Source organism: Erythrolamprus reginae, chromosome 8, assembly GCF_031021105.1.
Source record: "Erythrolamprus reginae isolate rEryReg1 chromosome 8, rEryReg1.hap1, whole genome shotgun sequence".
Lineage (NCBI taxonomy): Eukaryota > Metazoa > Chordata > Lepidosauria > Squamata > Dipsadidae > Erythrolamprus > Erythrolamprus reginae.
In genome coordinates, this window is record NC_091957.1 from 3,581,871 (window position 1) to 3,601,070 (window position 19,200).

A 19,200-nucleotide genomic window follows, 5' to 3' on the forward strand; every position below is an offset into this window, starting at 1 on the left:
TGAGAATACCCCATAATATTGGGACTACTAGTGGCTAGCTGTTGGTGGTCCAGCTAAAAGATAAGTTCTGGTTAATCTTGGTTGCTTTTTAAACAGTTAGGAGTTTAGATAGGAGATCACCAGAAATTCCAGGAGTATTGGCTAGCTGGAGAAGGACTTTAAACAATATTTTGGAATCAAAATCAGTTGAACTTAATAGAACAAATGATTTTAAAGTTGACTTATGACTGTAACACTTTCCTTGTCTTCTTTGCCTTCTCTCTATGCCCACTAAATTTAAAGATATCCTAAAGCAGAAGTGCCTGCTTTCCCACGAAGACAATTTTCCCCAAAATATTAGACCAGCTGATCCAATTTTTCAGTTTCTTAACATTTGTCGATATCTTACATTTCCCTTAAGATGGGACAGGAAATACTTGAATCAACAGTTCCACTTTTTATGAATTGGATATTCGTGGCTTTGCTCCAACAGTAGGGGAGTTTCCAGAATTATACAGTCGAGAAAGATTGGTTTAAAAAAAGAGTAAATTTTGAGCTATTGCTAGCTAAAGTCACAGGGTCCGTGAATAGAGTAGAGTAGAATAAGCCAATAAGATTGGACACACAAGGAATTTTTCTTGGTACATCTGCTATCTGAACATAAAACATAAATAAGAATCATAAGATACAATTCTTAATTATTGTCCAGGTACAAATAAGCAATCAAATCATATTAGGAACTAGTCAATATAAATTGTAAGGATACAAGCAACAAGGTTACAGACATACAGTCATTTGTGGGAGGAGATGGATGATGGGAAAGATGAGAAGATTAAACACTATTAATTCAGCCTTCTTCATGCTTTCTAGAGATATTAGGCTGTTACTGGAGAAATAAACACGGGAAACAACCTTACACAGATTTATTTTTCCTCCTCTTCCATCCTTTCTGTTCTATAGCTTGTAACATCCCCCCCGCACACACACATCCTTTTAACCTCACTTCCATCTCAATTATTTGGTTGCTGCTGATCTGCAAATATTGCGTAACCTCGCCCTCTGCCCACTGGTGCCTTTAGCAAAAACATTGTCCCCTGATCGCTTTTCACATTTCCTTAAATGTGGGGCCCTTCTGCCGCACAGCTGCCTGTTTGCAAAAGCCGAAAGAAATCAGTGTATTTTTTTTCCTGGTTACTCAGTAGGGTGGCTTCAGCTCTTGAATCATGGCTAAGCGTCTTTTGATGTTGTTTATGACAATGAAGGTTTGCTGGACATCTGAAACGCACAAGGTAAGTGTGACCTCTAACCGAATAATGATTTGAAGGGCAGGAGAGAGAGAGAGAGAGCTGCTAGTTTTGTGCATTTGTGTGTGTTGATCGGCAAAGGGGAGTACATAAGCGCACTAGAGTGCCTTCCGTCCCCTGTCCTATAGTCTCTCCTATATCTCGTATTTCTTCTCTACTATATTCTCTATAACCTTCATTGTGTATTATTCTGTTTTGGACAAAATAAATAAATAAATAAAAGTGTCCAACTGAGCAGTTAGAAAACGTGCAATTTACAAATGACACTAATGGGTTTTCTTTCATTTCCTCCCAGCTCACATTAATTTTTCCAGGTCCAGTCTTCGATCCAACCTCTGCAAACTTTCAACTTTCTAACAACTAATAACTCTGCAAACTTTCAAACTTTCAACAAGAGGCATGTATAAGCGCACCAGCCTGCCTTCCGTCCCCTGTCCTAATACTTCTCTTATATTTCTACTAACTACATGCATATATGTTTATGAACTCTAGTATTTCTTCCCATATTATTCCTATATCTTTTCTTCTAATCTTCCATTGATATACTTTACTATGTTTATATCTTCTGAAACCTACATTATGTATTGAACATAATAAATAAATAAGTAAACTGCATCTCTTTTTATCTCTCTCTTTCTCTGTCTCACTCTCTTGCTTGCTGGTTTGATGTGTGGAGGTTTGATTTCTTTCATCTGTGGTCCTTTGATCCATGATCTTTTGATCTGTGGTCAATTTTTTTTTTGATCTTGATCTGTGAGGTTTTGACTTTCTTTCCCCTTGTAGGCATTTCTGAATAGTTTGGAAGCCCATGACATTTACTTTTATTTTGGGACAAATTCAAGTCTCAAAGGTAAGAAGACGGCACGTCTGGCACCGATTTAAATGATTCTCGCTCTGATTCTAATTTTAAGCTTGAAATGCAATAAGGCAAGTATATGGATTTAGCTCAGTTGTGTTGCCTATTTAGACTGGAATTGGAATTGGTATAGAATAGAATGCAGAATAGAGTAGAATAGAATAGAATGCAGAATAGAATGGAATAGAATTGAAAACAGAAAAGAAAGCAATAGAAAATAAAAATTAGAATAGAATAGAAATTAGAATAGAAAAGAATAGAAAATAGAAAAGAATAGAAAATAGAGAATTGAATAGAATAATACAATATAGACTAGAATGCAGAACAAATAGAATAGATTACAAAATAGAATAGAATGCAGTATACAACAGAAAATAGAATAGAAAATAAAACAGAATAGAAAGGAGTAGAAAATAAAAATGAGAATAGAAAAAAATAGAAAATTGAATAGAATAATACAATATAGAATAGAATGCAGAATAGAATAGATTACAGAATGGAATAGAATAGAACAGAACAGAATAAAATGCAGAATGGAATGGAATAGAATACTTCAGATATAAAATCAATCCAAATTTGGTTCTGTCCAGGACCAACGTATCCCCCTCTCTATTCTCGTTTTTCCAGTGCCAGAATTTGAGTTCGTGCCCCTGACTTGTTCCTGCAAAGACAGAGAGACACCTTGTGTAGACCAGCGCTGCTCCTTCCATGCTTTGGGAGATCACTTTGCCGTTGAGTTCTCTCCAGATCGAGCTCTTTCCCCTCCGTTTTTCGTCAGCGCCCAAAGGCTAAACTCTTCCACCAGTTTGCTACAGCGTTTAAGGCCTAATTGCTTTGCTGGAGGGAAGCCACTCAAACCCCCGGGGGCAAAATGCCGTGTCACATATTGTGAAGGACAGCTGGTGAGTAACATCTTGAGATCTTACGGGCTGCAGTGGTGCCAAGTTCCATTAAAAGTCCCCCAAGCAGTGCAAAAACAGGTGCTTTACTGGCAACAGAAGTCCGGAGGTGGGGTTTCGAGGACTTACGTGTTTTTGCGATGCTGCAATTTCGCTGAGGCTCCCCTCACTGGGAAACCCCACGGAAGTCCAGAGGTGGGGTTTCCCATGGAGGGGAGCCTCAGGGGAATCCCAGCAGCACAAAAACAGGCGCTTCGGCTGGCAAAAGGGGTGAGTTTGGGGCTTGCACGCATTAATTGCTTTTCCATTGATTCCTATGGGAAACATTGTTTTGTCTTACAAACTTTTCACCTTACAAACCTTGTTCCAGAACTAATTAAGTTTGTAAGACAAGATACCCAGTTGTACATCTCCACCCCATGTCCAGTCAACGAAGCAGTGGAAGTGATGTGCCGGTGCCTGGAGGCTGTTGGGGCCTGGATGGCTGTCAACAAACTCAAACTCAACCCAGACAAGACGGAGTGGCTGTGGGTTTTGCCTCCCAAGGACAATTCTATCTGTCCGTCCATTACCCTGGGGGGGGAGGGAGAGAGGGTCCGCAACTTGGGCGTCCTCCTCGATCCACAGCTCACATTAGAAAAACACCTTTCAGCTGTGGCGAGGGGGGCGTTTGCCCAGGTTCACCTGGTGCGCCAGTTGCGGCCCTATTTGGACCGGGAGTCATTGCTCACAGTCACTCATGCCCTCGTCACCTCGAGGCTCGACTACTGTAATGCTCTCTACATGGGGCTACCTTTGAAAAGTGTTCGGAAACTTCAGATCGTGCAGAATGCAGCTGCGAGAACAATTATGGGCTTCTACAAGTATGCCCATATCACTCCAAGAATCCGCAGTCTGCATTGGTTGCCGATCAGTTTCCGGTCACAATTCAAAGTGTTGGTTATGACCTATAAAGCCCTTCATGGCACCGGACCAGAATATCTTCGGGACCGCCTCCTGCCGCACGAATCCCAGCGACCGTTTAGGTCCCACAGAGTTGGCCTTCTCCGGGTCCCATCAACTAAACAATGTCGTCTGGCGGGACCCAGGGGAAGAGCCTTCTCTGTGGGGGCCCCAACCCTCTGGAACCAGCTCCCCGCTGAGATTAGGATTGCCCCCACCCTCCCTGTCTTTCGTAAACTCCTTAAGACCCACCTCTGCCGTCAGGCATGGGGGAACTAAAACACCTCCCCCTTGCCCATGTTGTTTTGTTGATTGATTGACTGTGTGCCTGTTTTTTATATATACTGCGGAGAGGGGCGGCATACAAATCTAAATAAATAAATAAATAAATAAATTTTAAATTGTAATTAGGTTGGTGGGCATTGGATTTGGTATGATGTACTGTGCTGTTTTTTATTATTGTTGTGAGCCGCCCCGAGTTTGCGGAGAGGGGCGGCATATAAATCCAATAAATCTAATCTAATCACTGTATTTACATTATTTGCAATTATCAGGTCATTAGAATACTGAGCATCTCTTGTTTCCCTTAGCAAGGTTTTATCAGTGTTCGTGGAAAGAAGGTCCAAATCAGACCGGTTAGAAAACAACACCAAATCCAGCTGGCGGAACCCTATCTCCCCAGGCCTCACATCGTCTTCAGCAGTCTGATAGATGATTCAAAATCATCACAGACCAGTATGTTGTTATTATTTTTCCTATTGGAAATGAGAGAGACTCGAGAAGCAGTTTAATGTTTCCAAATGCAAAATGATGCACTTGGGGGAAAAGGAATCCTCAGTCTGAGTATTGCATTGGCAGTTCTGTGTTAGCAAAAACTTCAGAAGAGAAGGATTTAGGGGTCGTGATTTCCGACAGTCTCAAAATGGGTGAACACTGCGTTCAGGCGGCAGGGAAAGCGAGTAGAATGCTTGGCTGCATAGCTAGAGGTATAACAAGCAGGAAGAGGGAGATTGTGATCCCGCTGTATAGAGTGTTGGTGAGACCCCATTTGGAATACTGTGTTCAGTTCTGGAGACGTCACCTACAAAAAGGGGCGTACATAAGTGCACTGGTGTGCCTTTCGTCCCCTGTCCAATTGTCTTTCCTTTCTCTCACTTATCATATATATTTTCTTTCTTTCATATATCCTCTCCTCTAAGTTCAATTTACCCTTATATATATTACTACATGTCTATTTTTCTTCCTATGTATTTGTGTATTGGACAAATGAATAAATTTTTTAAAAAGATATAGATTAAATTGAACGGGTCCAAAGACGGGCTGCAAATTTTGTAAGTCATTTGTCTCCAGATGTCCAAGAACCTCAACACCTAGCATGTCTTTGTTGACTTGGGTGACGACCAACTTTGGATGGTCAACGAATTGCTGTAAGTCAAGGACTACATTTATCACCCCAGAATCTGCTACTAGGATCAAAGAGATACTAAAATGTCTCGATTCTAAGAATCTGAAACAGTTCCGTTTTTAAAAAATTATTATTATTATATTGATGGTCTTTGACTGTAATAAAGGTCTATTATTATTATTTCTGGAGACCTCACCTACAAAAAGATATGGATAAAATTGAACAGCTACAAAAATGGTGGAAGGTCTTAAGAATAAAACTTATCAGGAAAGACTTCATGAACTCAATCTGTATAGTCTGGAGGACAGAAGGAGTGACATAATGAAAACATTTAAATAAGAACAAGGGGGCACAATCTGAGGTTAGTTGGGGGAAAGATCAGAAGCAACGGGATAAAATATTATTTGACTGGAAGAGTAGTAGATGCTTGGAACAAACTTCCAGCAGACGTGGTTGGTAAATCTACCGGGACTGAATTTAAACATGTCTGGGATAAACATAGATCCACCCTAAGATAAAATACAGGAAATAGTATGAGGGCAGATTAGATGGATCATGAGGTCTATTTCTGCCGTCAGTCTTCTATGTTTCTATGTTTCTAAGCGAAGGGACAGCCTTTTGCTTAAACCTGTCTGTATGGGTCAGCATTTCTTGGAAATGCAAAATTAAAAATTGAAGTTGTATAGCTATACTACTCTCACTTCTTTAAACTTTGGGTTTATGTTGCTTCATGATTCTTTCGTCTCTCTCTCTCTCTCTCCCCTGCGCCGTTGCAGATGGAAAGGTTTCCTCCCGGATTCGCAGAGGGGTTGTGGAGAAAGTGAAACATCTGGAGCTCCTAGTGGTGGTAGGGCCAGATGTTCAACAGTTCCACAAAGAAGATACTGAGAGGTACATCCTCACCAACCTCAACATTGTGAGTTCCTTTGGGGCTACACACAGGAAAATTCCTTCCTTCCTTCCTTCTTCTTCCTTTCTTCCTTTCTCTCCTTTCCATCTCTTTCTCTCATTCCTTTCCTCCTTCCCTTCTTTTTCCTTCCTTCCTTCCTCCCTCGCGTTCCCATCTCTCTCTCTTTCCTTCCTTCCTTCCCTTTCCCTTCTTCCCTTCCTTCCTTTCTTCCTTCCCTCCCTTCCTCCATCTCTCTGTTTCCTTTCCTCACTATTTGCATTTTTCTCTCTCTGCAAATAATAATGTTAAAATTTGAATTTCTCCTTACAAGTCATCTGAATATATTTATTTATGTATATACATATATATGTATTTCTCTTACGTAGGGAGCCGAACTTCTTCGAGATCCCTCACTGGGTATCCAGTTCAGGGTTCACCTGATCAAAATGATTATCCTCACAGAACCTGAGGTAAAAAGAGAAAGAGAGACATTGATATTTCCCCCCTCCATAGTCTCCAGAAAAATGGAACTGAAATTGGGAATTTGTGACGCAGCTCAGGAAGTGACCGGAGACGATCCACCATATGTATTCAAATGTGGAACCCTCCTCAGATAGAGATAAAATATTAATTGTCGAGGCCACGTAAAGTATTTGGACTGTCCAGAGTGGAAGAAGTTTAGGTCTTTCTCATTTCTAATAGACCTACCGGTCTGGACAATCCAAATTTGTGGGCCTGAAGTTTAACGTTGACCACATAAAGTTATGAGTGTTCCATGCAGGGGTGGGTTTTGATTTACCTCACTGCTGGTTCGTTTCCTCACGTGCCGTATGGGCACACCGTGTGGGCGCACGCATGCACAGTCCTAAAAACTTAGCTTCTGCGCATGGGCAGAAGCGAAAAACAAGATGGCGTTGCCTACAACGGTTCGGCCAGCGTGAGGAAATTCCCGCTACTAGTTCTATAGAACCAGTCCGAATCGCCAGGAACCCAATCTGGTTCTATCGCCGAAGATTTCGTTGTACCATATGGATCTATCGCGTCTCTGTCTTAATTGTACCCCCTTGATTCTGGATCTAATGGGGGGTCAACATGTCCCGTCTTCCCAGGAAGGCATCCAGATCTCCACCAACATCACAAGTTCGATCCTGAGCGTTTGCCGATGGAGCCTGGAGATCAACCCGGAGAATGACCTGGATCCTTATCATGCAGACCTCGTTCTTTACGTAACCAAGTAATTACCGTTAAATTTTGAGGAACGGTTAGGGAGGCAATAAGCTTGGCACTCAGGAGACAGATTCCGTTCTCCAGAACAATAATGCTTTGTGGGAAATATTAGGGAGCATAAAATATTGTTCAAACCTACAATGGGCCATTTAAAATCCAGGTCGTAAATACCTTCCGGGTTTTCTGTCAGAACTTCAACTGGTCTTTGGGTTGGGGGGGGACTTATGTTATGACTCAGATTCTAACTTCTAGGGGTTCTTCCTCCTGTTGTGTGACCATATTTCAAGTAGCCAACACCGTACCTACAGGACCGTCTTCTGTCTCATGTATCCCAGTGGCCGGTTAGGTCCCACAGAATCGGCCTTCTCCAGGTCCCGTCTGCAAGACAACGTCATCTGGCGGGGCCTAGGGGAAGAGCCTTCTCTGTGGTGGCCCCGGCCCTCTGGAATGAACTCCCTCCAGAGATACGTACTGCCCTCTCCCTCCTGGCCTTTCATAAAGCTTTGAAGACCTACCTCTGCCAGCGGGCACGGGGACCGTGAGTTACGAGATTGTCCCCGGCCGATATGACTGATTGAATTGGATGAATGTAGATAATTGCATAAGGGGTTTTAGATTTTTACTAATTTTGCATATGTCTTTTAAAATAATTAGATTTCTCATGTATATTGTGTTTATTTACAATGTTGTACGCCGCCCTGAGTCGCTTCGAGAAGAGCGGCGTAGAAATCTAATAAATAAATTAATTGATGTTCATCTATAGCGCCCTGCAGTCACGTGACTGTCCATTTTATGAGCAAAGATTTGGAGACAAAGTCATTAATCCTTTTCAGGAACTTCCGTAACTCTGGAAACCGCAATTTGAACCTAGGTACAAACCACTCAACTGGTGGCAATCTGAGCCTAGCTTACTTTCTTCTATTTCCCTCAATTTTTTTTTCATTCTTTCTTTGCCTGCCTAGATTTGATCTAGAGCTCCCAGATGGAAACAAGCAGGTGCGTGGAGTCACCTCGAAAGGAGGCGCCTGTTCAAAGTCTTGGAGCTGCGTCATTACCGAAGACACCGGCTTCGGTTTGGGCATCACCATTGCGCATGAGATTGCCCACAGGTCAGTGGGCAAGTATGACTAGAACGAGCTGGGAATGTATGGATGGGTGGATGGGTGGATGGCTGAGAATGAATGAATGAATGAATGAATGAATGAATGATGGATGGATGGATGGATGGGTGAACAGTGCAGTCAGACGGTAGGGAAAGCAAGTAGGATGCTTGGCTGCATAGCTAGAGGTATAACAAGCAGAAAGAGGGAGATTATGATCCCGCTATATAGAACGCTGGAACCACATTTGGAATAATACTGTGTCCAGTTCTGGAGACCTCACCTACAAAAAGATATTGACAAAATTGAACGGGTCCAAAGACGGGCTACAAGAATGGTGGAAGGTCTTAAGCATAAAACGTATCAGGAAAGACTTAATGAACTCAATTTGTAGAGTCTGGAGGACAGAAGGAAAAGGGGGGACATGATCGAAACATTTAAATATGTTAAAGGGTTAAATAAGGTCCGGGAGGGAAGTGTTTTTAATAGGAAAGTGAACACAAGAACAAGGGGCCACAATCTGAAGTTAGTTGGGGGAAAGATCAAAAGCAACATGAGAAAATATTATTTTATTGAAAGAGTAGTAGATCCTCGAAACAAACTTCCAGCAGACATGGTAGATAAATCCACAGTAACTGAGTTTAAACATGCCTGTGATAAACATATATCCATCCTAAGATTAAATACAGAAAATAGTATAAGGGCAGACTAGATGGACCATGAGGTCTTTTTCTGCCGTCAGACTTCTATGTTTCTATGTTTCTATGTTTCTATGTTTCTATGTTTCTATGTTTCTATGTTTCTATGTTTCTATGTTTCTATGTTTCTATGTTTCTATGTTTCTATGTTTCTATGTTTCTATGTTTCTATGTTTCTATGTTTCTATGTTTCTATGTTTCTATGTTTCTATGTTTCTATGTTTCTATGTTTCTATGTTTCTATGTTTCTATGTTTCTATGTTTCTATGTTTCTATGTTTCTATGTTTCTATGTTTCTATGTTTCTATGGGTGGGTGGGTGGGTGGGTGGGTGGGTGGGTGGGTGGGTGGGTGGATGGATGGATGGATGAATATCAGTTTCCAGCAAAATACACAATAAATTATGATCGTAAATAAGAGCTGGTCACCAAAAACGCAAAAGGAAAATTGTCCCAAGAGCAATTGTGGAATTTGGGATAACCGTAGGAAAATCGTGATCCCTATCGCTCCTCTGATTTCTATATATTTTTTCCATCCTGCTTTTGTTGACAGCTTTGGGATTGACCACGATGGGGAAGGGAACCGCTGCGTGGGAGACCGACACGTGATGGGCTCCGAAGGAGGACACAACAACGTGGACCTGACATGGTCGGTGTGTAGCAGAGAGCAGCTCCGGGCATTTGTCAGGTAAAAAGGACCAAGGTTGTGTTTTTCTCTCTCTTCCTTGGATCTTTCCATCAATTATCCTTTGCTAAGAATGTGTGCTCAGAGCTACTAGACATAAAAAAGGAGCAAAGCACACTCACACTCAACAAGGATGATGTTACCTAGTAGGGTCATAAAACATCTGCAAGAAAACAACCAGGTTCAGAGACCACCAAGGACTCCATAGTCTCCTACCGTTACTCTTTATCCTCCTCCACCTGGCAATCTTGAGATGGTCTGTTGTATTCTTCCCAACTGACCCAGCAACCTTTGGTGTCCTCTGGTTTATTACCAGTACAGGCCAAGCAAGCTGCACAGATGATTTGCCGGTGTTAAAGAGAAGTTTGCCGGAAGCGAAGCCTGGACTGTATTTTGGAGCAGAGGAACAGTGCAAAATTGCCTTCGGCTCAGGGGCGTCAGCCTGCACTTTCAGCTACGACGTGGTAGGTAAAAACCGTTGTTTCTGGATTAGGTGGGCTTCCATTACTGTGAAGACAGGCTTTAGAAGGTTTAAAGGATTCATTCAAACAGGCTTCCTTCCTTCCCTCCCTTCTCTTCCCTGATTTCAGCATCTCTCAATTCTTCTCCCTCCCTCCTTCCCTCCCTTTTTCCTTCCTTCCTTTCTTCCCCCCGTCCTTCCTTCCCTCCCTCCCTCTCTTCCATGATTTCAGCATCTCTCAATTCTTTTCCTTCCTTCCCTCCTTCTTTCCTTCTCTCCTTCCTTCCTTCCCTCCCTTCTCTTCCCTGATTTCAGCATCTCTCAATTCTTCTCCTTCCTTCCTTCCCTCCCTCCTTCTCTCCTTCCCTCCCTCCATCCTTCCTTCCCTCCTTCCCTCCTTCCCTCCTTCCCTCCCTCCCTCTCTTCCCTGATTTCAGCATCTCTCAATTCTTCTCCTTCCTTCCTTCCCTCCCTCTCTCCTTCCCTCCCTCCCTCCTTCCTTCCTTCCCTCCTTCCCTCCCTCCCTGCCTCCTTCCTTCCCTCCCTCCTTCCTTCTTTCCTTCCCTCCCTCCCTCCCTCCTTCCTTCCTTCTTTCCCTCCCTTCTCTTCCCTGATTTCAGCATCTCTCAATTCTTCTCCTTCCTTCCTTCCCTCCCTCCTTCTCTCCTTCCCTCCCTCCATCCTTCCTTCCCTCCTTCCCTCCCTCCTTCCCTCCCTCCCTCTCTTCCCTGATTTCAGCATCTCTCAATTCTTCTCCTTCCTTCCTTCCCTCCCTCCTTCTCTCCTTCCCTCCCTCCCTCCTTCCTTCCTTCCCTCCTTCCCTCCCTCCCTGCCTCCTTCCTTCCTTCCCTCCCTCCTTCCTTCTTTCCTTCCCTCCCTCCCTCCTTCCTTCCTTCTTTCCCTCCCTTCTCTTCCCTAATTTCAGCATCTCTCAATTTTTTTCCTTCCTTCCTTCGTTCCCTCCTTCCTTCCTTCCTCCTCCCCTCCCGGTGTATAAGTCTAAATGCTATTCCTATTGTTTTAGCTTTATTACATTTTTGTGGGATAAAGGAGGCCAAAGAAATAGATTTTTACGAGTCACAAACATCGTTTTCCCTTCCCTTGACCCCCATCCCCATTTCCTAGGACATGTGTCGAGTTCTCTCTTGCCACACCCATTCCGATCAATCCACCTGCTCTCGTCTCCACGTCCCGCTTCTGGATGGAACCGAATGTGGGATCAACAAGGTAAAAAAAATCAAATTTTCTTGGTGGCGCAATTCTCAAACTCACACCCAGCTTTGGACCCGGGAGATCCGATGCATCTTTTGCCAGATGCTCCTGTAAAGGCATAAAGTCATTGGATATGTAAAGCTGTTTCATCGTCAACTACAGTGGTACCTCTACTTACAAATTTAATTCGGTCGGTGACCAGGTTATTAAGTAGAAAAGTTTGTAAGAAGAAGCAATTTTTCACATGGGAATCAATGTAAAAGCAAATAATGTGTGTGATTGGGGAAACCACAGGGAAGGTGGAGGCCCTCTTTTCTCCCAGGAGATTCCTAGAGAGGCCCTACAGAGGCTTCTCCCCACCTTTTCCAGCCCTGTTTCCTCCCAGGAGATTCCTAGAGAGGCCCCATGGAGGCTTCTCCCTGCCTTTTCCGGCCCTGCTTCCTCCCAGGAGATTCCTAGAGAGGCCCCACGGAAGCTTCTCCACACCTTTTCTGGCCCTCTTTCCTCCCAGGAGTTTCCTAGAGAGGCCCCACGGAGGCTCCTCCCTGCCTTTTCTGGCCCTGTTTCCTCCCAGGAGTTTCCTAGAGAGGCCCCACGGAGGTTCCTCCCTGCCTTTTCCGGTTACAGTTTCGGAGGCTCGGGTTTGTAAGTGGAAAATGGTTCTTGAGAAGAGGCAAAAAAATCTTGAATCCTATCCTATCTAGAAAATTTCGTAAGTAGAGGCATTCTTAGGTAGAGGTGCCACTGTATGTTTCTATCCCGAACGGTGGTTCTTCTATCGTGCTCTCTCTCTCTCTTCCTCCAGTGGTGTTCCAGAGGACGTTGCAGTTCTCTGGAAGAGCTCTCTCCGGTTAGCATGGTGCACGGACAGTGGTCCAGCTGGACCTCCTTCACTTCCTGTTCCAGGAGCTGTGGAGGGGGAATCATGTTAAGACAACGACAATGCAACAACCCCCGGTAAATATGTCTTTGATCTTCCCAGTTTGACACATGCCTCTCGTCAAGAGCTTACCGTCTGTTGCAGGATACGAGGTCTGGGCAGCTGTTGAGTCTAGTATAGTTTGTTACTAGTTGGTCGAGTCCCAGATTGGCAACAGCATTGTATAAGGTAGTATTGTTGGGTTCCGTAGTACATTCTTTTAGGGTCCAGTTAATCCATCGTAAAGCTACGCTGGTTGCCAAGTGCCCTGAATTTTGATCATGGGACCATGGTGGTCTGCAAAGACCGGTCCCCAAGTCGCTTTGGCCAGTCCCGTCATTAACTTCGAACGGACGTCAATTGAATGTTCGTCAACTAATTAACAAGACTGCCTGTGTGAAGTCAGGCAAAATAAGAGCAGATTTTTTTTTTCAACAACAACAACAAAAATGGTTGCAGATGAAATCTCACAAGAGTCAAGATAATCGAATTTTTTTTTTCTTTCCAGACCTGCTTTTGGTGGTCAAGCTTGCCAGGGAGAAGCTTTGCAGGCAGAGATGTGTCATGTGCAGGTAAGGTGGACTTAAGATCCGAACGTTCTCTCCCAAAGTGTTCATACCTCAAAATCATTAAAACGTTCCACAAGTCATTCTAAGATTTATGGCTAGTCAGAGCTAGCCCAGAGTCATAAAAACTGCAATTAAAAGCACACAAGGCATAGCTTACATTCGGAGCTGCTGGAAAAAACCTCCATATTTCTAAACGGCAGATTGACGACTCAACTCTTCTCTTCCGCTGACACCCGAACGTGACAAATTAATTACTCAATTAATTAACCCGTTCCTCTCCTTAATATTTCTTCCCTGACACTTGCTCTCTTCGCCACTGCAAGCGTCTGAAATACGGATTTACCCACCTAGCACCTGCTTCTCCTTCGCTTGAATCTGAACCCATAGAAACATCCTGTGGTTGGTCTCCTACTTCTTCTTCTGCCTCTAAATCAGGCCCTACCACTAATTCATCACCACTTTCTGAATCAGAATCTGAAACATCCCCAAACTGAACAGGAGTATACACAACGCTCATCATCTCCTCCTCCCTTTTGCACACTCATTCACGCTCATACGCTCATCTCGCCAAGTGCAGTTTGCGGTTGTGGTGTTCCATAATTAGATGCTTCTATTTGTAAAGGCCAGAAAAATGTGCAGGCCTTGCTGGAAATTCTCAGAGAGGACTAACCCCTCAAAAGCAAAGTCCAAAAATCTCTTTTTGGGGGGAGAGAGAAAAACTGTGAGAATGTGGATGTGAACTTCTGACTTCTCTTCTCTTGAAGCCCTGCGTGAAAACCCAGATGGATTTCATGGATGAACAATGTTCGGCAACCAACATGAAGCCCCTCTACCTCCATGAACAGTTGCCTTCCTTCTACAGGTGGATTTCAGCAGCTAGCTATGCCAAAGGTAATTGCTTCCTTCCTTCCTTCCTTCCTTCCTTCCTTCCTTCCTTCCATTCCTTCCTTCCTTCCTTCCTTCCTTCCATTCCTTCCCTCCCTCCCTCTCCCCTCTCTCCCTCCCTCCCTCCTTCCTTCCTTCCCTCCCTCCCTCCCCTCCTCTCCCACTTATTCCCAGCTTGTATAACAAGCAGGAAGAGGGAGATTGTGATCCAGCTGTATAGAGCGCTGCTGAGACCACATTTAGAATACTGTGTTCAGTTCTGGAGACCTCACCTACAAAAAGATATTGACAATATTAAACGGGTCCAAAGACGGGCTACAAGAATGGTTGAAGGTCTTAAGCATAAAACTTATCAGAAAAGACTTAATGAACTCAATCTGTCTAGTCTGGAGGACAGAAAGGAAAGAGGGGACACGATCGAAACATTTAAATATGTTAAAGGGTTAAATAAGGTCCAGGAGGGAAGTGTTTTTAATAGGAAAGTGAACCCAAGAACAAGGGGGCACAATCTGAGGTTAGTTGGGGGAAAGATCAGAAGCAACGTGTGAAAATATTATTTGACTGAAAGAGTCGTAGATGCTTGGAACAAACTTCCAGCAGACGTGGTTGGTAAATCCACAGTAACTGAATTTAAACATGCCTGGGATAAACATATATCCATCCTAAGATAAAATACAGGAAATAATATAAGGGCAGACTAGATGGACCAGGAGGTCTTTTTCTGCCGACAATCTTCTATGTTTCTTCTCCTTCCTCTCTCTTCCTCTTTTTCTCCTCCTCCCGGGGTCACCACTTGACGAGACGCGATCCCCGCTGGACGGGGGTCTCGACAACCCTGTGATGGTTCACTTTACGAGGCCCGATCCTGAAACCATTATTAGTGCTTACCAATGAAACACGGAGTCAATGGTCTGGGTAAAGTGACAAAGCTTTATTGTTTACAGGTGTGCTTTTTATACCCTTCATATGCAAATGAAGGGGTTTCAGCTAGTAATTTTCTATTGGCTAAATACAAGTCTAATTTCTCCTAATATACGTTTCTTATAGGCTACAAATATAAGGTTTTTCAAATCTATAGGCTAATAATAAAACTTTTGAATACGCAGTTTATCATAGGCTATTTCTATATGCAAAAATAAGGCTTCTAGATACCTAACTGTTTATAGGCTATTTCTATTAAGCTTCTAATTGGTTATAAAAGGTATCATCTACAGCTTATGATAGGCTGCTAAATTCTCACTTTATGCACCTATCGGTAGCTGAGTTGCCAGCCAATCACACTGCCAGTGTCTTATCTCGTGCCAGGAGTGCTGTTGAGGGTTTTTTCTTACTGTGTGAAAAGTTCATGGCCATTGTATGACTCACTGTCTCTGGGCAAATCTTCACCATGCTTTTTCAGATAACTGTCTCTGTGTATATCCTAAAGCATAGCTAATATTTGGCTTACACAATCCCTACACCCCATGTCCTTTTCCTCCAGGAGATGCTCTGTGCCAATATATGTGCCAGGCAGCTGGGAAGAACTTCATGGTGAGCCGTGGGGACCGATTCACTGATGGGACCAGATGCAAAAAACCCAGTCTGGTGGACAAGGATACCCTTGCTTTGTGTGTGATGGGCAGCTGCAGGGTGAGGGTGAAGGACTTCCAAATCCTCTTCTTGCTTCTTTCTTTCCTTAAACGTCTGCTCACAGTTACTCTCTCCTTATCAATTTATTTTTTATTCCTTTCCAGATGATCTAAGCATGGAATTAGAGTGGCTTTAGAGTAGCAATTTGTCCATATTTTGTATATATCATCCCATTCTTAAGAGGTCTATAAGGGGCGTGCATAAGCGCACGATCGTGCCTACCGTCCCTGTCTTACTGTACTATTGTCCAAATTTACATATATCTGTTTGCTTTTGTTTATGTTTATATCATACATATTATCTTGTACACGTTTAGATAGATAGATAGATAGATAGATAGATAGATAGATAGATAGATGATTGATAGAAAGATGATAGATAGCTAGCTAGCTAGATGATAGATAGATAGATAGATAGATAGATGATAGATAGATAGATAGATAGATTGATCGATAGATGATAGATAGATAGATAGATAGATAGATTGATTGATAGAGAGATGATAGATAGGTAGGTAGGTAGGTAGATAGATTGATCGATAGATGATAGATAGATAGATAGATAGATAGATTGATAGAGAGATGATAGATAGATAGATAGATAGATAGATAGATAGATAGATAGATAGATAGGAAATAGATACTGTGGATGGATAGATGGATGGATGATAGATAGATAGATAGATAGATAGATAGATAGATAGATAGATAGATAGATAGATAGATATTTTGGAGTGGGGCATTTGAGTGGACATTTTCTTTGGCGCATAATTTTCATGCTACATACCGGTCTTCCCAAAACTCCAATTGAAGTTGAGGTTGAAAATGTTGAATCCTCTATCATTGAATCTCCCAGAATTCTCAGCCTCCCCAAGAATTCTGGAAGATGCTGTTCCTGGAGAGTATTCAATAGGCCAGGCTGGCTTCTAGATCCATGGTTCCAAACAAGCAATTTCAGCTCATTTCCCCCCTACACCTTTTTTTTATCTTCAGGTGTTTGGGTGTGATGGCCGGATGGACTCTGGAAAGAAGATGGATGCATGTCAAATATGCGGGGGAGACGGCACATCATGTGTCAACGTGAAGGGCTCTTTCACTGAGGGAAAAGCGAGAGGTACAATTCCATTCTACCCTGTCGATTGCCTTTTTTGTCCAGTCCTAACTGCAGATAATCCTTGTTACGATGATAATTGGGACCGGAACTTGGGTTGCTAATCAAGGCGGTTGTTAAATAAGTCACACCTGTTTATACAACTGTTTGGGGATGGTTGTTACTTACATAAATCTAAATGCTATTGCTATTTTCATGGTCCTGGTTGAGGTCTTCACAATAATCTTTTATCTCCTGTGGATTGCATTCTCTTTCAGAGTACACCACCTTCCTGACGTTGTCTCCTAACACCACCTCGGTCCACGTGGTCAACCGGAAACCCCTCTTCACCCACTTGGGTGAGTCAATGAAACCCAAAATTGGTTTGGCAGGATAAAGGCGATGTTAACACCCCAGTAAACATCCGAGAAATAACGAAGGTTTCACAGGCTGGAAAAAAGCCTCTGAAACGGAGGCTTCACAGTGTTCTGTTGGGCTCCCTGGTAGACTCCTCCCAAAAATTCATAGGTACAAATTTCAGACACACACACGTTTGAAAATTCAGAACAATATTCTTTATAATGAAAATCACTTAAACTAAGCCCTCTTTTGATTGACCATGAGGTCTTTTTCTGCTGTCAATCTTCTATGTTTCTATGTTAATCCTAGCTGTGAAAATTCGAGGACAATACGCAGTGGCTGGGAAAGGACTCATTTCTTTAAATGTCACCTATCCTTCAATTTTGGAAGACAGTCAGTTGGAGTACAGGGTCTACCTTACCGAGGATAACCTGCCCATCTTGGAGGAGATTCACCTGGCCGGGCGCGTCCAGGAAGAGACAAAGATACAGGTAAGGTGGTAAAATCTCAAGCAGTTAAGGAGCAGGGCCTCTAAACTGGAAGGCAAGGAAACTGAATAAATAAAATTAAACCAAACTAATCCTAAGTCTATTTTTTTTCTCTCTCTCCAAATAGTCACTAAACAAACGGTTGCAATTTGAGCACTCCTTGCACACCTGTTCCTTTCTTCCATCCAGGTTTACAGGAAATACGGGAAAGAATATGGCGGTGCCACCAGTCCCGATATCACCTTCAGCTACTTTAGACCGAGCGCCAAAGAGAACCACACCTGGGGGCCCCAGCTCAGCCCTTGCTCAGTCACCTGTGGGACAGGTCAGTTTGTTTATTTATGCAATTAATTTTTCCATATTTATTTATTTATTTAAATTTTAAAATGTTTAATTTTTTTTATTTTTTTTAAATTTAGCTTTAATTTTAGTTTTAGTTTTAGTTTTAGTTTGTTTTAGTTTTAGTTTTAGTTTTAGTTTTAATATTAATTTTAATTTTAATTTTAATTTTTATTATTTTAATTTTAATTTTAATTTTAATTTTAATTTTAATTTTAATTTTAATTTTAATTTTAATTTTAATTTTAATTTTAATTTTAATTTTAATTTTAATTTTAATTTTAATTTTAATTTTAATTTTAATTTTAATTTTAATTTTAATTTTAATTTTAATTTTAATTTTAATTTAATTTTAATTATTTTATTTTAATTTACAATAAAATAATATAATATATAAATAATATAGAGTTATAAAATTCCCTATTTATTTCTTTATTTAAATTGTTAAATGTTTAATTTTGTTTTTAAAAATTAAATTTTAATTTTAATTTTCAATAAAATAATATAGAGTTATAAAATAAAATGAAACAAGACAAAACAATAGAATAAAATAAATAAAATAAATAAAATAAATAAAATAAATAAAATAAATAAAATAAATAAAATAAATAAAATAAATAAAATAAATAAAATAAATAAAATAAATAAAATAAATAAAATAAATAAAATAAATAAAATAAATAAAATAAATATAATAAATAAATAAAGTAAAATGAATAAAGTAAAATGAATAAAGTAAAATAAATAAAGTAAAATAAATAAAGTAAAATAAATAAAGTAAAATAAATAAAATAAAATATGGTGGAAAACCAAAGGAATACCTATATATCTTTTTTTTTAAAAAAAAAATTCAGCCAGAATGATGCCTTTTCAATTGTCTTTGAATTTCGCCTCTCCTTCTGTGGAAACACCACGGTGTTTCCGCAGAGGACTTCCCTCAATTTTACCCCGCAGGCACGCTGCGAGTCCGTTACTCCTGCTTTGACCAGGTGAGGGGTGAGGAGGTAGATGACCACTATTGCCTCAAGATGCCAAAAACCCCTTCTAGGCAAGAAACTTGTACCGTGAAACTGTGCCAACCACAGTAAGTAAGGAATACGTTGTAAGATAATAGCACTGGCTCACAGTTAGAAATGCTTCCAACAGGTCCCAACAAGCCAGTTTTTTTGAAATTATTATTATTATTATTATTATTATTATTATTATTATTATTATTAATTAGATTTGTATGCCGCCCCTCTCCGAAGACTCCAAAATCCAAACCTCAT

General features: G+C 41.4%; 1 protein-coding gene across 3 annotated transcripts in view; it reads left to right on the forward strand.

The window, feature by feature from the left end:
• Positions 1–1,137: 1,137 nt before the first annotated feature.
• ADAMTS13 (ADAM metallopeptidase with thrombospondin type 1 motif 13) overlaps positions 1,138–19,200 on the forward strand; it is a 29,030-nt gene continuing 10,967 nt past the window's right edge. Inside the window, exons 1-20 of one of the 3 annotated variants that reach the window (XM_070758669.1) lie at positions 1,138–1,268; positions 2,067–2,133; positions 2,767–3,041; positions 4,571–4,715; positions 6,162–6,301; positions 6,661–6,744; positions 7,384–7,508; positions 8,464–8,610; positions 9,851–9,985; positions 10,299–10,446; positions 11,568–11,669; positions 12,460–12,611; positions 13,082–13,145; positions 13,907–14,033; positions 15,508–15,656; positions 16,649–16,769; positions 17,024–17,104; positions 17,415–17,596; positions 17,783–17,918; positions 18,887–19,016. In XM_070758669.1, coding sequence (XP_070614770.1) covers positions 1,203–1,268; positions 2,067–2,133; positions 2,767–3,041; positions 4,571–4,715; positions 6,162–6,301; positions 6,661–6,744; positions 7,384–7,508; positions 8,464–8,610; positions 9,851–9,985; positions 10,299–10,446; positions 11,568–11,669; positions 12,460–12,611; positions 13,082–13,145; positions 13,907–14,033; positions 15,508–15,656; positions 16,649–16,769; positions 17,024–17,104; positions 17,415–17,596; positions 17,783–17,918; positions 18,887–19,016 — 2,576 coding nt within the window. In that variant the 5' untranslated portion in view covers positions 1,138–1,202. Of the gene's footprint in view, positions 1,269–2,066; positions 2,134–2,766; positions 3,042–4,570; positions 4,716–6,161; positions 6,302–6,660; positions 6,745–7,383; positions 7,509–7,955; positions 8,040–8,463; positions 8,611–9,850; positions 9,986–10,298; positions 10,447–11,567; positions 11,670–12,459; positions 12,612–13,081; positions 13,146–13,906; positions 14,034–15,507; positions 15,657–16,648; positions 16,770–17,023; positions 17,105–17,414; positions 17,597–17,782; positions 17,919–18,886; positions 19,017–19,200 lie in introns of those variants that run through there. The other 2 variants (XM_070758670.1, XM_070758671.1) reach the window with 2 other exon arrangements.